General features: G+C 42.5%; 1 protein-coding gene across 1 annotated transcript in view; it reads left to right on the forward strand.

Moving 5' to 3' along the window:
• ERN1 (endoplasmic reticulum to nucleus signaling 1) overlaps window positions 1-19,375 on the forward strand; it is a 1,214,209-nt gene that overhangs the window by 989,879 nt on the left and 204,955 nt on the right. The window contains exon 14 of the mRNA XM_044070452.1: window positions 6,636-6,726. Within this exon, the coding sequence (XP_043926387.1) occupies window positions 6,636-6,726 (91 nt within the window). The remainder of the gene's footprint in view (window positions 1-6,635; window positions 6,727-19,375) is intronic.

The raw sequence follows: 19,375 nt of genomic DNA on the forward strand, positions 1-19,375 counted from the left end.
TGATGTCCTTCAAGGATGCATCTGCAGTCATCACATATGGGTTGTCCTGCCTCAGGCAGCCCTTCGGTCGGCCGGATTCCAAAGTCTGAGTCTGGCCTCGGCTGATGTCGCACTTTCCCCGACGTCAGAGCGTCTGGGGTATAAAAGCATCAGCCGACACCATTTTCCTCTGTCTTTCTTGCCGAGTGGTGCCCGAAGCAGAATCAGTTCGCAAGTGCCGGTCGGCCAGCTCCTGTGATTCAGCTACCGAAGACTTCGAAAAAGCTAAGTACCCCGTTGGGGACTCTTTCTTGCCTCAGCCGATGTCAGATAAAGTTAATAATTGTTTAACTTGTGGGAAACAAATACCTCATAAGGGTTTCCACTCTTACTGCCTCCCCTGCCTAGGCCCAGACCACGACGTCTCGGCCTGTTCAGCCTGTGCTTCCTTCAACCGATGAACTCTTAGACGTCGGTCGGAGTTTGCAGAGGAATTCTTTGGGGCTAGTTTTGCTTACAAGATGCCGTCGGAGACTCCGACTTCGCATTTAGTTAAGAAACGGGAGGACAAGGACCGACACACGCGGGCCGCGGTTTCGGCTGAAACCACGGTCAGGCCTACCGCGAGTGTCTCGTTTTCGGCTGAAACTGAGTCCTTGGTACTTCCGATTACCGAAACCGCACAACCGACTACCTCGGCCGAGTCGGTTATTGAATTACCTACTGAATTAAAGAAATTTGAAGAAAAGGCAAAATCTGTGCAAACAGTCAAAGACTTTCTGCAAGTCCAACCACCGAGATTCAGCAGAAATTGGCCTACTAAGAATTGGTCCTTTCTGGACTCAGACAGATCTCAGAGAGGCAGGAATAGGCATGCCAGAGGTAGAGGACAAGCTAGAGGCTCCTACAGAGGCCGTCAATGGCAGCCTCCCAACCAGAGAGGTAGTGCAGGAACTACAACTGCTACACCAGGACAGACACAATGACTTTGTTTTGACTCTGCCGACCAGGGCTCAGGTAGAAGCACCTTTGGGTGGAAAGCTTTCTTTATTTTCAAAAAATTGGCACAGCATTACAAGAAACATGGACACTGCAAATAATAGACAAAGGATACAGGTTCCATTTCCACACATTGCCAAAAAGAAAAGGCATGCCAGACCTGCCACCAAATCAGAGGGCAGAGGCTTTGAAACAAATTTCCAACTTAATACAAATGAAAGCTATAGAAAAGGTACCTCTTTCAGAACAAGGCCAAGGATTTTACTCCAGATTATTCCTTGTTCCAAGAAAAGAAAATCAATGGAGGCCTATTCTCGACTTGTCCGCACTGAATACTTACCTCATTGTGCCAAAATTCAAAATGCTGACTCTACAGCAACACCTTCCCATGCTGGGCAAGGGGTCTTGGCTGGTGACTCTAGACCTCAAGGAGGCATACCTGCATGTCCCTATCAGACAAAGTTGCAGAAGACACCTCAGATTTCTTGCAGGGTCAGAGCATTATCAATTCTCAGCATTGCCCTTTGGCTTATCTACTGCCCAGAGTATTCACGAAATGCCTGGCATCAGTAATTGCACACTGCAGACTTCAGGGATTCAAATTTACCCATATCTGGACGACTGCCTTATACAAGCGGACAGCAAGCAAACTTTGTTAAAGGACTTGGATTATGCCATCCACCTACTGCAGGCCTTGGGATATACAGTCAACATCCACAAATCAAGACTTGTTCCATCCCAAAGAATAACTTTTCTGGGTGCGGATCTAGACACAACCACCCAAATGGCCTTTCTCACAGAAGAAAAACAAAAACAACTACCGGATTACTTCAAGAATCTGACAAGACAAACTCAGCTGACTGCAAGGAAAATCCTGCAGGTCCTGGGTTACATGGCATCTTGCATTCTTCTGATTCCACAAGCAAGGCTGCATATGAGAAAATTACAATGGTACCTAAGGAGTTTATGGACTCAGAACAGTCACAGTTTAGAAACTTTGATCCCACTCATTCCATGCCTTCAAAAGGAATTTCTGTGGTGGGCTCAAGCCTGCCAGTCGAACAGTGGGTTGCCCTTCAGCAAGCCAAGAGCCAACCAAACCATCACTACGGATGCTTCAGACCAAGGTTGGGGAGCACACATGGAGGGCAGATGTATCCAAGGGCTATGGTCACAAAGAGAGCGCATGCACATAAACCAAAAGGAAATGCTGGCAGTGATACACGCAATCGAGGCCTTCAAACTTTTTCTTCATCAAGGCCACCTACTCATAAGGACAGACAACACCACAGTTATGTGGTACATAAACAAGCAAGGAGGCACCCATTCCTACCCTCTTTGCAGACTGGCAATGAATCTATGGGAACTTTCCTTGAAACTCAGTATAAAGCTGCAGTCCCAGTTCGTGCCAGGGAAAGACAATATACTGGCAGACAGCTTAAGCAGAAATACCATGGATGCACACGAATGGATGCTGCACCCAGACATCTTCTTACTCATAACACAATCATGGGGAAGGCGGAAATAGATCTGTTCGCCTCCCCCCACAATCATCAACTGAAGAAATTCTGCTCAAGGACATACCACCCACAAGCATGGCAAGTGGGGGCTCTGTCTTTCAGCTGGAAAGCTCTAACAGTGTATGCTTTTCCACCTCTCCCATTAATTACCAAGGTCTTACTGAAGATCAGAACAGAGCAGCCCAGAGTGATTCTGATAGCTCCAAACTGGCCAAGACAGCACTGGTACCCACTGTTAAAGAGAATGTCACAGACGAAACCGTGGCCTCTCCCCCTATGGCCACTTCTACTGACAGCACAATTTCAAGACTCTGCATTCCAACCTGAAAACCTTGCAACTAACTGCCTGGAAAATACCATGACTCCTCCTCAGGATAAGCTATCCCAGAGAGTGAAGGGTATTATTATGGAAGCTCGCTGGCCTTCCACAAGGAAGGCATATTCAGCAAAATGGAAAATATTTCACACTTTTAACACAACAAAGGGCCTAGATGCGACAGTGATGAACATGGCACATATACTGGAATATTTGGCAGAATTGTTTCACAACGGCCTGTCTTACTGTTCCATTAAGATACATGCCTCAGCAATTTCAGCAGAATACAATGTTGATCCACCTGTCTTCTCTCATCCTCTCCTGAGACAGTTTCTAAGAGGAATCAAAAACATCAATCCTCCAAGGAAACCACATCTACCTACTTGGGACCTTAACTTTGTGTTGGAAAAACTAACACTTCCTCCCTTTGAACCAGCAGCATCTGCAGATCTACAGTTTGTGTCTTTTAAAACTGCCTTCCTTCTGGCCATAACCTCAGCAAGAAGAGTTATCTGAGTTACAAGCTCTAATGGCAGTACAGCCATTTCTTATCTTTCATCAGGACAGAGTTTCATTGAGAACCAATCCTACATTTATGCCAAAGGTGGTATCCAGGGTATCTTTGAACCAAGCTATTCACTTGCCTACATTCTTCCCACATCCACAAAATAAAGGGGAGAGACTTCTGCACACCCTGGACATACACAGACAGTTGCGCTACTACTTGGACAGAACTAAATGTTACAGAAAGACTGACCAGCTGTTTGTAGCATATGCTGCTGGGGCACAAGGAAAAGCAATTTCCAAACAAACAATTTCAAAATGGATAGGAAATTGCATTCGTTTTTGTTATTCCTTTCATGGAAAAACTGTGCCAGCTAACATTAGACCTCATTCCACGAGAGCCACAGCCACCTCCACAGCCTTCCTAAGAGGGGTGGCTACCAAGGACATTTTAGAAGCTGCTATATGGAGCTCCGTGCATACATTTGCCAAGCATTACAATTCACCTTTATACTCCAGATCCAGAGCAGGCTTTGCTACGGCAGTCCTGCAGGGTATTTTAGCTACACCATCCTTTACTTAGTACCTCCACCCCCAGATTGGCTATGGTATTCTACCCATATGTGATGACTGCAGATGCATCCTTGAAGGACATAGTACAGTTTTGTACCTACCATAAATGTAGATGTCCGATAGGTATGCATCTGCAGTCAGGTTTACCCTCCCTCCTTCCCCTCTGTTGTATACTTCTTGGGTACTTACCGCTCTTATAGCTAGCTGGGGTATCTATTATGGTGTATTTGTTTTTATAGTACTGTGCATGTTTGGATTTGTTTTTTAAAATGCATCTCTCCAAATTTTAGCCTTCCTTAGAGGGCACCTGGCATCTGGGGCAAGAAAAACGGTGTCGGCTGATGCTTTTATACTCCAGACGCTCTGACGTCGGGGAAAGTGCAACATCAGCCGAGGCCAGACCCAGACTTTGAAATCCGGCCGACCGAAGGGCTGCCTGAGGCAGGACAACCCATATGTGATGACTGCAGATGCATACCTATCGGACATCTACATTTATGGTAGGTACAAAACTGTAATTTTTCTTTCCTAATTTTTTTGACTAAGGGTGAATATAAATTGCATTTGCTGGATGTTCGTCATCAACCACCTACATTTGAACTGAACCAAGGACCTTAGGAAAACTGACAAACTTTTTCTTTAAAGCAAAATTGGGAAATGGTGTTTCCAAGGGCACACTGTATAGGTGGTTGTCTGATTGTAATTTACTTTTATATAGAGCAAGTGATTGTCTCTGCATCACAAGGCTAAACCAATAGGGCTGTTGCCACTTCTGCAGCTTTCTTTTCTAGAGTTCCTATTGATCACATCTATGATGTGGCTACTTGATCTACTGTGCATACATTTATTTCCCACTACAAGCTGGACTTGCAGTCTAGGGTTCCACCATTCTCCAGAATATCCTTCTGTGAGTCCTCCCAGGGTTTATAGTAGCTGGGGACTCTATCCCAATAATTGAAAGGGACCGAAAAGATGACACTGTATAAGAAGTTTATGTACTAACCATAATGTTAGATCCATGTTGTCTTCTTCCATCCTCAACTTTTCCCTTCCTCAATCCCCCTGCCAAATTGTCATTGTCTTGGGCTCTCAATTGACTGTATTGAATCTTACTTGAGCATTGCGTTATTTACAGTCTTTGACTGTTTTTGCTGTAATTTCAGGCCTTTTGTCCCTGCAATTTTGGCATAGGAAGGGTTATTTTTATAGGCAGGAAAACTTGATCTGACAATTTGTCAGGGAGTAAGAGCATTATGGGTAGGGGTGGAAGAGCCTGAGCCTTTGATCCTGTGGTCTGAATGTTTCTGGCTTCGGATCTGGTCAGATCCAATATTCTCAACAGTTGAGACAGATGGAAGAAGACAGCACTGATCTAGCATTTAAGTGCATAACTTTCATTTTGTTTGCTTATTATAAAAGTGAACAATGGCCTGCTTACTGCCCACAGCATGTAGATCCATGGAAATCTGTCATTTGTATTAGCTATTGAAACTCTTTATTTAGTATTTCATTGAGAATTATAACAAGTGCTGAAAGTTGGCTTAGCTTTCTTTTAAGTCAGGAAAGGGAAAGTTGTGTTTCTAAGCATGTTGTTTCTGAATTATGTTGTGGGTATATTTTGTATAGTAAAATGTATGGTAGTGTACCTCTTGAGATTCATGGCTTTTGTGCCAGCGCTATGGTCATTTCAGTTCTTCAGGAATATATTGGTCAGAAGAGGCTGTGAAACCTGGGACTAAAGCTGCTCACTTTCACAGTGCATTTTGGCAAGGTATTTCATGGAGAATCAAAGCATTCATTGAGTTACTTGTCATTCATGTTTTTTTTTAATCTAAGCATCTTGTAGCATTTAAATAATTTCCTTTCTTAGAGCTTTCATTTGATCCTCCCTGTGGTCTCATGGGTTTCCTCCGGGTGCTCCGGTTTCCTCCCAAAGACAAGCTGTAGGTGGATTGGACACACTAAATTGGCTCTAGGTGTGAGTGTGTGCATATGTGTGCCTTCTGTGGAAAGTTGGGCATCGGGCTGGCAGCTCAACACTGTAAAACTTCACTGCCAATCATGAGCGGACAGGCGATCTGCTGTGGCGACCCCTAAACTGGGAAAAGCCGAAAGAAGAAGAAGAGCTTTCATTTAGTATGGGATGATACCTAAATGGAAAGCTGATATGTGATAGTAACTATTGAAGAAAACTTTCTTGAGATCAGCATGTCCTGTTACCTCACTGTCTTTTCCTTTCTTATGCCAGCCTTTATTACAACTGTGTGCACCCATCTTTTTATTGGCGCGCTAGGAAATCTGCAACAGATGTTGCTTCTGGATGGGTCAGGGGAATCAGAAGGGCATAGGGGCTGGATGTGATGACTTTTTCAGGTGTGTATAGCTCAGTATGGGTGACTCATACTTTTGTTGTCTGTGAGAAATACTTTACTATCCCTAATAACCCATGTTTATAAGGGCTGTTAAAAGAATGTTTCTATGGTATTTCTAATGTATGATGCCTGTAGGTGTTGGCAGAATGAATGTTTCTGTGGTGTTGATAACATGAAATTCACAAATACATGACTGGTATGACAATTGAACTGAATCTATAGAGACAGGTCTTGGCTGATGTGCTGCATCTTTCTGGCTTAGTGAATTGTGCAACTTCACTGGAGTGCCACAAACATTTAATTAGAAAACATACTTAAATGTGTTTGAGTATCAGAAATTAACACCTGCTTCCACATTTTTTTCTTTTATAGATGAAGATTCCAGCATGGTAGCAGTTGGGAAGATTTCTTTCAACCCAAGAGATGTGCTGGGTCATGGTGCTGAAGGGACCATTGTATACAGGTATGTTGTAGAGAAGCTCTACATTAGTGATTGTGCTTGTATGGTTTAAAAAAAAAAAAAGTGTTTTGAGTATTCCTTACACATTCAATGACCATTTCAGCAGCACTTTTCCAGATTATCTTGGTAACTACTCTCTGTGGGTTCATATTGCATGCATGCTGTCAGTAATGGGCTTGCTGTAGGAAAGGTGCTATGAAGTTGATGGGAATGCTTTCCAGATGTACATAATTTTTAGGGTGCAAATACTGAGCTGTGTTTAGCCCTTTTGTTTCTGTATCCCTATACACATTTACTGGATGCTAAGAAAGGAGAAGGCAGGGCACTTGCTTTCCTTTCTTTGTCTGGTACTGTACTCAAAAGTAGTTTTTTGTAGAAAAGGACAATTCAGTGTTGTGGAATAATCTGAGACCATTATGTTTTTTTTCAGGATGTAAAATTAATGAAGGCAAAGCAAAAGATATAGCTACAAACTATGTACCAGCACATAAATTGGTCCAACAATACCCATGTTTATTGGGACATGAGAAAATTAACTATTTAGGAGTATGGATTAAAAAGAATTCAGTTATGGCAGCTAAAGGCTATGTGGGAAGAAACTACACAAAAGATAACACAATAACTGAGAAACTGGAAGTTCTTGCCTATGGATGTCAGTAACATGATGCTAGCAGTAAAAATATCTTTAGTCCCTTTAGTTTTATACACAGGTCAGGTGTATTTTATCATCCAGAGGCGAAGTTGTGGGCAGTAATTAATAAAGTGTTAAATTATTTTATTTGGGAAGAGTAGAGGGCATGAGTCAAGTGGGGTAAGTTGATCCTCTCAACAGAACAAGGAGGTTTAGGATTACCTGATTTGAAGGGATATTTTAGAGCTACACAGTTAAGAAATACATGTCAAAAGTATAAAGCTACAATTCAAAGTGGAAAGGGATGATGATGAATCAAGGGTATAATTCAAGAAATAAGGAGAGAGTGGGATTTTGGATGCAGATCCTTAAGGAGAGCAACAGCAATCCTGCAGAGTATTATATTCATAAAGTAGCAGACAGCATACTAAGAACTAAAACATGAGAATAGAGAAAGGAGATTCTGAAATAGGATCATAGAAGGTTACTAGGCCATTGGCCTTGAGGTCCTTATAAGCCTAGCCACGAGTTTGGTCCATGTTTAGATAAATCAGCACCCAATGCCCCTGTCCACCAGGGACATGGGTGATATCCCAGGGATATATTTTCTGTTTCCCATCCAGTTTTCCAGGTTGCGCTTAAAAACGGGTAAAGACGTACTTTGCTTGATGTGGAGAGGGAGTCTATTCCATAGGTGGGGGAGTCTCTGGGACACAAATCTGTCCCGCCAACAAGTCTTGTTGATGTCACAGACCAGATTGAGGCTGAGCATGCGGGTTACTCGAGTGGAGCTTGACTTGCAGATATGCAGCAGTCCCATCAAGGTGAGGTTCGTGATCTCCTTGTATGCCAGATAGAGGTCACCTCAGCAGAGTCTGTATGAAACTGAGTGGAGGGCTAGGGCTTTTAGCCTGTCTGTGTATGGTAGATGTTTCAGGCTCTGGATTCTCGTAGTGAGGAACCTCTGGCCTCTCCAGCTGCTGCATATGGTTTGCGAGGTACATGCTAAAAGGGGCATTGTACTCAATAATAGGCCTTATAAGGGAAGAATACAGGGATGTTATGACCTCCTTGTCCCTGGATGAGATACCCTTACTTAAGACGTGGGCCATGTAGAAGGCTTTCCGCACAATGGAAGCAACACAGTGGTCAAAAGTCAAGTTGCTGTCAACCTGGGTGCCCAAATCCCTCACGACTGGTTCCATGCTTAGGACATTGTTATTAATGTGATAATTTGTGAGGATGTCACTCTCCCCAAAGGGGGTGATTATGCATTTTTTGGTATTCAGCTTGAGGCCACGTTTCTGGCACCAGTCATTTGTCTGAGTGAGACCCTCTTTGGAGGATGTCCACATCACTAGGGGAATTGATGACAGGACCCAGCTTGCAGTCATCTGCAAACTTGATTAGCCATAGCCCATTGGTTTTGGCCTGCACCTCAGAAAAGTATATCCCAAATAACAGAGGCCCCAAGATCGAATCCTGGGGTACGCTGCTTTTTACGGGTCTACTGCTTGAGGTGGCTTCCCCTATTTTGACTATGTGGGTTCTGTCAGTGAGCCCGTTTGCTACCCATCTGGTAACATATGGATTGATGCCTGATTGAAAGAGTTTATCTATTAAGCCCGAGTGGGGAATAGTGACAGGCTTTGGCCAGGTCAGTGCACTGTCTTCCCCTTGTCCATGGCTTTGGTGACTGTCTTAAAGAATTCGACCAAATTTAGCAGACATGACCTCCCCTCGATGAAGCCAAACTGTGTGGGATCAAGTGTTTGGAGGTTGCCAATGTCCTTGTTAATGAGGTCCATGATAATCCATTCCATGGTCTTGCAGATCAGGCTAGTTAAGCTGATGGGTCTATAACTTCCTAGATCAGTGGATGCTCCACCTTTGTGTAAAGTGATGACAGTGGCTATCCTCCATTCAGCTGGGACAAAGCCAGTACTCAGGCTTTGGTTGAATAGGATGCCTAATGGTGCTGGAAGTTCTTGCCTGAGTTCACGCAGGATGCAGCATGGGATGTTATTGGGTCCCATGGAGGCTGTATTTTTTGCCTTTGAGAGAGCAGTGATGACCTGTTCCCTAGATATAAGGGGAAGGGGGCAGGTACCGGGGATGTCCTGATTTACTGATGGGGGGACAGAGGGATAAAGTTTTTGCTGAATCTGTCAGCCAGCAAGTTTGCTATATCTACAGCAGTTGTATATGTGGTGCCCTTGCCCACCAGTTCTGAACAGATCTGAGTGCTTCCTTTGAGGTTGTGGACGTATGTGAAGAAGGCCTTATGACTGTCTGTAGTAGATGTGGCCAATTTGGACTCAGTTTGCTTTGGAGGATTTCACTAGTGCTCTTATTTGCTTGTTCAGGCTAAGGAGACATTGACACATGCTCCCTTCTTGATCTTGGACAGCAATTTTTTTTTTTTTTTATTATTATAGAGTTTATTTATTGCAGATCTCCATCAGACAGGTTCACTTTACCTTGTAGAGGATGATTTAGTCCTGTTGGGTATTCATGCAGTGCTTTGGTGTAGATGTTCATCGTGTTACCCTGCTGCAGTCATCACACTAGGGTTATCCTGTCGTCAGGCGGTCCTGCAGTCGGCCTGAGTTCCAAAGTCTTGGTCCGGCGTCGGTTGCTGTCTCTTCTTCCCTGATGTCCGTGCACCAGGGGTATATAAGAGGCGTCCAACACCATTTTCTTCAGTCTTTCTTGCCGCGCGGTGCCCGAAGCAGAAGCAGTTCGCAAGTGCCGGTCGGCCGACACCTGAGATTTTCTAATCGAATTTCAGTCCGAAGTCTTCAAAGCTAAGTACCCCATTGAGGAACCTTTTCTTGCCTCAGTCCGATGTCAGAAAAAGTTAACAATTGCATTTCTCATGGGAAGCAAATACCTTATAAGGATTTTCATTCTTATTGTATACCTTGCCTAGGCCCAGACCACAACGTCACTGGTAGTCAGTTTTGTGCTAGGTTCAATAAGCGAACTATAAAGCGACGCTTTGATTTCGTTCGACACTACTTCGGTAGGAAATTTAATTGTACTATGCCGTCGGAGCAATCGACTACAGGCGTGCATAAAAAACGCAAAGATAAAGATAGGCAGCCTAGATCTAAGCCAGACTCCGAGGCCTCTGCTGGGCCGGTCGCCAGTTCTCCGGTTTTCAGTGAGGCACCTACGCAGCCCCTGATGACCGCTGAATTGGAACCCCAGACCACTTTGGAATCTCAAGCAGAGAGTACTAGGCTGATGCAGCCATTTTCTTTAGGCCCTACCGACAACATTGCAGAAGGAGAAGCTGGTGCTGTGGAAACCCCTTCGGTTTCAGAAGGTGTCTTTAGACCGACTACCCTCACCATAAAATCTTATGCTAAGCTTAAGACTCCTTTAAAACCTAAAAAGACTGTACATCAGTCTCCAGTTCAAGGCCCCATGCCTAAGAAACAGATGCTTAAGATGGCTGAAGATTTGATTACTCTGATCAGGGGTTCCCAACACCCCCCAAAAGACAAAAGGCCAAGACAAGAGGAGGATTATGCCTCCTCTGATCACATTTCTATTTCTTTAGACTCCTCTGAGGAACAGGATTACTCCTTCCCCCTTATGAAGATTCTGATGTTGAAGATTCCATTCCCTCAGCATCTCCCCCTGAAGACTATTCCTGTGGGGGAAACCTTACATACCATGAGGGAACATTTCCACTGGGAAGATCAGGACTACTCCGACTCAAAGAAAAGACTCCGAGAGTTTCTTTTACTTCCCCAGCACAGACCACTTGCTATCCCTCCAGTTTTAGACATTGTGGATGATGTTTACTTAGAATCTAGTCTAAATCCAGATTCTCTGCCACCTGCTCTAGCCAAACCAGACTCACACAAATCCTTTTACAAAAGCCCTGTTGCTGACCCGGAAACAATTTCCCAGGGTCCCAAAGGGGCTAAGCCGCTAAGGATTCTATGGCTAAAAATCCTTTGCCCTCTGAAAGGGACTCCGGAGCACTAGATAGGTGGGGGAAGAAGGTTTACACCTCAGATACTCTAGCTATGAGAGCACTAAATTGTCAATTTCACATGCTGAAATATCAGCAATTCTTAATGTCTCAATTAAAACAAAAGATGAGCACACACTCTCAACAGTCTGAACTCAAGGAAATGCAGGATCTGTTGCATGCAGCTGAACAGGTGGGCAAACATACTTTACAATGTGGATTTGATTCCTTGGAAGCTTCCTGTAGAGCAGCTGTTACTGGGTCTGTCATACGTAGGCATGCTTGGTTAAAGGAACAAACTCTGCCCGATCACGTAAAAGCAAAATTACTAGATGCACCTTTACAGCAGGATGTCTTATTTGGTGTCAAAGCAGAAGAGGTTTTAAAGAAAATGGAGGATAAGGCAAAGTCTATGCAGATGGTCAAAGATTTCTTACAGGTACAACCCCCTTGTTTCAGCAGAAATTGGCCAACAAAAAATTGATCCTTTCCAGCTTCTGACAGACCACAGAGGGGTAAATACAGACGCCCTAGGGGCAGAGGTCAAGCACAAATCCCTTACAAACCTTGCCAATGGGGCTCTGCAACACAGAAGGGAGGAGAAGACAGACCCCAAACTAATGGAAGACAAACACAATGACTTAACCCACAAACTGCCAAGCAAAACTCTCTTGGCAGCTCCCTTGGGAGGAAAATTAGCACTTTTTGCAGACAACTTGCGCATCATCACAAAGGACAAATGGGTCCTAGACATTATCTCACAAGGATACAGATTCCATTTCCACACCTTGCCAAGGATAAAAGGAATGCCAAACCTGCCACAAAATCAATGGGCAGAGGCACAAAAACAAATTGCAGCTCTCATGGACATGAGAGCCATTCAACTGGTACCTACACAGGAGCAAGGCCAAGGATTTTATTCAAGGCTCTTTCTAGTCCCCAGAAAGGACAATGCATGGAGACCCATTCTGGACATTTCAATTCTAAACACCTACTTGCAAGTACCCAAATTCAAGATGCTAACACTACAGCAGCTTCTTCCCATGTTGGGCAAGAAGGCTTGGCTAGTAACGTTGGACCTCAAGGAGGCATACCTGCATGTCCCTATCAGACAAAATTACAGAAGATACCTCCATTTCATTGCAGGTTCAACCCATTACCAATTCTCTGCATTGCCCTTTGGCTTATCTGCTGCACCCAGGGTATTCACAAAATGCCTGGCACCAGTAACTGCATACTGCAGACAAAGAGGAATTCAAATATACCCATACCTGGACAACTGCCTCATCCAAGCAGAAAGCAAGGATATTCTCTTACAACATCTGGCGTTTGTCAAACACCTCCTAAGTTGCCTAGGGTACACAGTAAACGAAAAGAAATCAAAACTAGTGCCCTCACAGAACATGACATTCCTGGGTGCCAGCTTGAATACAACGGCCCAGATGGCTTATCTCATGCCAGACAAGCAACTACAACTAACTCAATACTTCAAAATAATGGCAACAAAGACCCAACTTCCTGCAAGAAAAATTCTGCAGGCCTTGGGATTCATGGCATCTTGCATACTACTAATACCATTTGCAAAACTGCATATGAGGAAATTACAATGGTACCTGAAAAGTGTATGGACTCAACACAGCCACAGCTTGGAAACAATGATACCTCTCATTCCCTGCCTTCAACACGAGTTTCTATGGTGGTCACAGGCATGTCACCTCAACAAGGGTCAGCCTTTCACCTTACCCCCAGCCAGGCAAATTATGACAACAGATGCATTGGACTATGCCTGGGGGGCGCACATGGCAGGACAGTGCTTTCAAGGCAAATGGACTTCAGATCAAAGATATCTGCACATCAATCAAAAAGAAATGCTAGCTGTACAAAATGCTCTGACAGCCTTCAAGGACCTCTTGCATCCGTGACAACTTATAATAAGGACAGACAATACCACAGTAATGTAACAACACATTTTATATATATATATATATATATATATATATATGTGTATATATGTATATATATATATATATATATATATATATATATATATATATATATATATATATTTATATATATATATATATATATTATAATCATTGTATCATATAAATTATTCAATTCCCGCCTTCTCTTAAACCTCATTCCTGCTACAAAACTTTTTTTTGCATGTACCGTTTCCACAGTTAACATTTCTTTCTATGTAATTTACTCCTACACCTTTCCAAAGATCCCACTTCTTGTTCTCTTATCTCTGTTACAATATTGACCATTTCAAGTATGGCAGGTTTAGATTTTGATTTTCTAGCAATTGCTTTTTGGCAGTCACCAGAATTGGGGGCGGCCTTACTATGTCTAGGCAATGCAGATTCTGTATCCAACTGAAAAAAAAATAATATCCTTAGTTACTTTCATTTGTTTGCCCAGTATTCCTGATGGAGTACTCTGTAAGGAAATTTTAAAGTCTGCCAACTTATTGCACTCCCAAATCACATCTTGCCGCTTACTTCTTTCTTCCACATCACACCTCCAACATTTGCCATCTACCCAAGGAAAAATTCTTTGGAGTCTGTCTGGGGTATAAAAGTATCTATGCAAACACTTCCAGGCACAAATCCTAAATCTTCTACACTTTGTTGCATATTTGGGAGCCATACATAAATCCTTTTATTATTTATTTGTGAATTGCATATCTAATCTCTCTTCCCAATCTTTTCTGACCTCGTCTGGTTGATTCCTATAGTTATTGTGTAATAATTTACATGTCCTACTAATTATCCCTTTTTAAACAGCAGTTTCTTTTCTAGATACAATTAAAACTCAACCAGTGTGTAGGTATTTCACTTAGGATTACCCTGTCTTTCGCTTTGTACTCTGATATCAACCCCTAATAGGGAAGGCATCATTAGTCCCCAATTCAAATGTCTTCTTGGCCTCTTCCCATTCTATCACCTTTCTTTATCTAATTATTTGTTCCCAATACTTGGTTCTCTTGCCAGCGTCCTCCCATAAATTCCAGTCCCCTCTTGTCAGTTATCTGTACCCCTAATTGCAGTCATTCTCACTGTCTTTTTTAAGTAAAGTGATGAGGTTAAAACTACCAACATAAAAATTTCAACAAAACACAAATTAAAGGTCATGCTGCTAAACATGACACTGCACTCATTGCAAGCATTCCTAACCCTGGAAAATGCTGACATCTGTGCAGTCACAGAAACCTGGTTCAAAGCTGGTGAGAGCTCCCCGGCCTTACCTGGTTACTCATCATATCATACATTCAGACCCCAAACTGTAAGCAGTAAAGCCAAAAGAGGTGGAGTTTCAATATATATTAAAGACATGCACACTACCAGGCTGGTCAAACAGTATGACGCACAGGAGACACTCTAGGTACAGTTAACCATTGACAAGACCCCTACTCAAATCACAGCTAGCTACTGGCCCCCAAATCTGACTCAAGATGCCCAATCCGCCTATTTGGACCTGTTCAGATCTATCAAGATTCAACCCTTTATCCTGATCCTGGGTGACTTTAACTTCCCAAACATAGACTGGAAGAACTACTCATGCCAGAACAAATGCCCAGAGATTCCTTGATTTTGTCAATGCAAATACCTTGGAACAGCCAGTCGATACCCCCACAAGAGGTGATAATATCTTGGACTTGGTATTTGTCAACATGAATAACCACTGCAGCATCCGTACAGTATCATCCTCCCTGGTAAGATCTGACCAACCACAAAGCAGTCACTTTTGAAGTTACCATCTCCCTCAACCCCCATCTAGCTAGGATCGACATAAAAATTTCTCCAAATTTTATTACAGCCTCCTGAGGGATGGTATAAAGAGCTTCACAGCCCCCCTCCCCCTCTGTAGGAACTGGCACCAATATCCAAAAAGTACAGTTTTGTACCTACCATAAATGTAGATGTTAGAGTGTTCACCCTGCTGCAGTCATTACACTAGGGTTATCCTGTCGTCAGGCGGTCCCACAGTCGGCCTGAGTTCCAAAGTCTTGGTCTGGCGTCGGTTGCTGTCGCTTCTTCCCTGACGTCAGTGTGCCAGGGGTATATAAGAGGCATCCGATGCCATTTTCTTCAGTTTTTCTTGCCCCAGATGTCAGGTGCCCCCCCCCCCAATAGGAGGTCACTACATAGTACCAATAATATACAAAACATACCTCCAGCTATAAGCAAATACACCCCAAAGGTTGTATCAGATATAAAGGCATAGAAAGGTTTCAGTTAGATCAGAGGGGATGGAGGGAGGGTAACCTGGACTGCAGCAGAGTGAACACTCTAACATCTACATTTATGGTAGGTACAAAACTGTACTATGTTCATCGTGTTACCCTGCTGCAGTCATCACACTTGGGTTGAATCCCAAAGCTAAGGATGGGAGGTGGAATCAAACAGGGTTAGAAGAGGGTAGTAGGCCCTGTAAAACTGCAGTGGCGAAGCCAGCTCTAATCTTATAGTGGTAAGTGATAGTGTTTGGTGAAGGTGTGTACTGAAGTCCAAGTTGCAGCTTCCAGAATATCTTTGGTTGGCACCCCCCTGAGGAAGGCTGTAGATGTAGCTGCTGCCCTGGTGGAGTGGGGCCTTATGCTAGCAGGAACTGGTTTTCCATGATGGGTGTAGCAAAAACGTATGCAATGTCCTATCCATTTTGAAATGGTCTGTTTTGAGATAGCCTTTCCTTGTGATGCTGTTGCATAGGATACAAAAAGCTGGTCAGATTTTCTGAAAGCCTTTGTTTTATCCAAGTAGTAACGTAGTTGCCTGTGAATGTCCAATGAGCGCAGGAGCCCTTCTCCTTTGTTCTGTGGATTTGGGAAAAAAAGTGGGTAAATGGATGGTTTGATTTAGAGCCACACTGGATACCACCTTTGGCATAAAAGAGGGGTTAGTTCATAGAGAGACTCTGTCCTGATGGAAAATGAGGAAAGGCTCCACTGCCATTAGTGCCTGTAGCTCTGAGACTCTTCTGGCTGAAGTAATTGCTAGCAGCAGGGCAGTTTTCCATGACAAACTTTAAATAAGCTGAGAAAGCTGGCTCAAAAGGTGGTAGCGTAAGCTTTTCCAGAACAAAGTTGAGGTTCCAAGTTGGTTTTGGTGCTCTCCTGGGAGGCCTTATGTTTTTGGCCCCTCTGAGGTACTGCTTTAGAAGTGGATGTGAAAATAAGGGAGGATCCGTGTTGTAGTGAGCTGAAATAGCTGAGGCGTGGATTTTAATAGATGAAAAGGAAAGTCCTTTGTGTAACATCTCAGTTAGATATTGTAGAATCTGAGGTATGTCCGGCTCAAGGGGATTTTGGCCTTTAGCTTGGTTCCAGGCGCAAAATATTTTCCATTTGTCTGAGTAGTCTTTCCTGGTGCTGGGCCTCCAGGCCTCCAGAATGACATCCATAACGGCTTGTGATAGAGGAGCTGGCTGGTTGTTTAGGTGATTTGCCATGCAGCCAGATTTAAGGTCTTGAGCTGGCTGTATAGAATCTGACTGTCTTGCTGTGAGCAAATGAGGAATTTGTGGTAAAATCCATGGTGGGCCGTGGGCCATGTTTCTTAGTAGTGGGTACCAGTGCTGGTGTGGCCAGTCTGGGGCAATGAGTATCATTTGTGGTCTCTCCATTCTGACTTTCAGCAGCACCTTTGTTAGAAGGGGCAGTGGAGGGAAGGCATATACTGTCAACATTTTCCAACTGAATGAGAGTGAGTCCACTTTCCAAGCTTGATGGTGGAATGTCCTTGTGCAAAATTTTGGTAGCGGATTGTTTTTGGGGTTGGCAAACAGGTCTATGTCTGGGCGCCCCCATTTTTGAGTTGTTATTGCAAATACTTCTGGAGCCAGTTTCCACTCGTGGGGATCCATGATGTTCATGCTTAGGTCATCTGCCAATGTGTTCCTTCTTCCTGGCAGTTATTACATAGAAAGAAATGTTAACTGTGGAAACGGTACATGCAAAAAAAAGTTTTGTAGCAGGAATGAGGTTTAAGAGAAGGCGGGAATTAAATAATTTATATGATACAATGATTATAAGATATATATATATATATATATATATATATATATATATATATATATATATATATATATATATAATGTGTTGTATGTTTTTAAATGTGAACTTCTTAATATGGTTTCATTACTTTTATATGCATGTAAGTCTGCTTATGTCACAAGTGTGAATTCAGTAAAGGTGTTTAAAAAAGTAGTTTTTGCTGTATTTTAAATGGGTTGAGATTACTATAGACCCTAATTAAACTGGATAGGCTGTTCCTCTTTCATTTCAGTAGTTATGATAGTCACTGTCAAGGTCCTGGTTTTTATCCTTGCTGGTACAACCAACACTTATTTTTCAGCTTGGTTGTTGCAGTAGTGTTTGTAAGACCAGTTGCAGCAGTGGGTTATACATTGTCTAAGCTTTTTTCCTAAATGCAGTATTACCTTATTGCTACCTTCCTTGATTAATGGTTGATAGAAATAAGAGTGCATAAAAGCACTTGCTATCCATTACATAATGTAAACCTTGGGCTTCAGTTTTGGTGTTCGTGCTGGAGGTACCTTGCTTTTGCATTTTTAACAGAACTAACTTTTTAGTCTTCTCTAATGCTGGTCTGGTAGTTTAGGCATAAAAATAGTGACAGCTAAAAAAATTACAGAAATGCCCTTTACTTGTGCTTGGTGATTCCCCCAACACACACACCCCTCTCACCCACCTTTCATCCTTGTAATTTCTTGTGTTTAAACAGCTGGCCTGTCATTAACTTCACTTACCATGAACAAAACTGTTATAACAATAGATTCATAGTATGCACCGAGGGTTAAATGAGGTTGCAGAGGTAGACGGGAGTGTAATCTGTAATCTTATTTTTTTCCCTACAGTATGTCTGCATTTTTTTTATCCCAAAATTAACAGTGAAATTTTGAGTGAAGCAGCTGTGGTGTTTGACAAGTATAGGCTTTGACACAACAACAAACAATATAGCAAGAACTGAAAGACTTGGTGCTTTGTGGGCTTGAGACAATAGCGTGATGGCTTAACAGCAGACACTTAGAGCAGAACTCGTAAAGTCATCAGAACCACTGGATTTAGGTTACATGTGCTTACTTTGTATTTATGAAATTACTTTATATTCAGTCTGCTGTAGGAATTTCTGTGAGTAGACGGATAATCGTGAATTCATAGATTTATTTAAGTCATTTAACAAAATATACTAACTTGCTAAAGAACTATTTTCCCTCCCATTCCCACCCACAAAGAGCTGCTGTAGTTATTTATAAATGTGCAGTAGCATATATTGATACAGCTGTAATTATAAAGTATGTAAGTACAAAGTGTAAATACCCAAGTATTAAAAGAAGTTTAGAAAAATGTACATTTACTTAAAATACTTATGGTATGCCCTTAAATGTGCCAAAATGTAGGCTGCAGTAAACCGATTTTAAATATACAGATAAATCAATGCACAACATTGCATGTAAATGACTAAATTAGATAAAATGCTAAAAATTAGATAAAAGTAGTAATTGGAGTTTTAGGGACCTTTTAAAATGAGCAAGCAGAAAGGTGTAACCTAAAGCAGCTTAGGTAGCCCCTCTCATTTCACTGGTAGATTGTTGCGAGATAACTGGCCCAAGAATGGAACATGCTCTGTTACTCACCATTTGTACTAGTAAGACACATGAGAAAGAACTGCATCTTGGTCTTCTGACTTCAGATTATAAGGAAACATAGGCAACTTTATTCTTTCAGGCGGAGGGCAAAATTCCATGTTTAGCATCTTAAATATTAGTACCTTAATCATAAAGTCAGCTGTCAATTCAACTGGTAGCCACCTGGTATACTCAAAATGTTAAAAAATAGATGCATCTTTGAAGCTCTTTTAAGAGGAATGTGAAGTTATAAGAAAGTACTTGGTGAAGTAACTCTCTGGAGCCAGTGTCCATGTTTTGCAGTTAGATTCCCTTTTACCATCTAGGCAAAGCAGCATAATTGTCATCTTCTGACAAATACTTACTTGCCTTTCATTTTA

Source organism: Protopterus annectens, chromosome 4.part1 (assembly GCF_019279795.1).
Source record: "Protopterus annectens isolate FY-2018-M chromosome 4.part1, PAN1.0, whole genome shotgun sequence".
Lineage (NCBI taxonomy): Eukaryota > Metazoa > Chordata > Ceratodontiformes > Protopteridae > Protopterus > Protopterus annectens.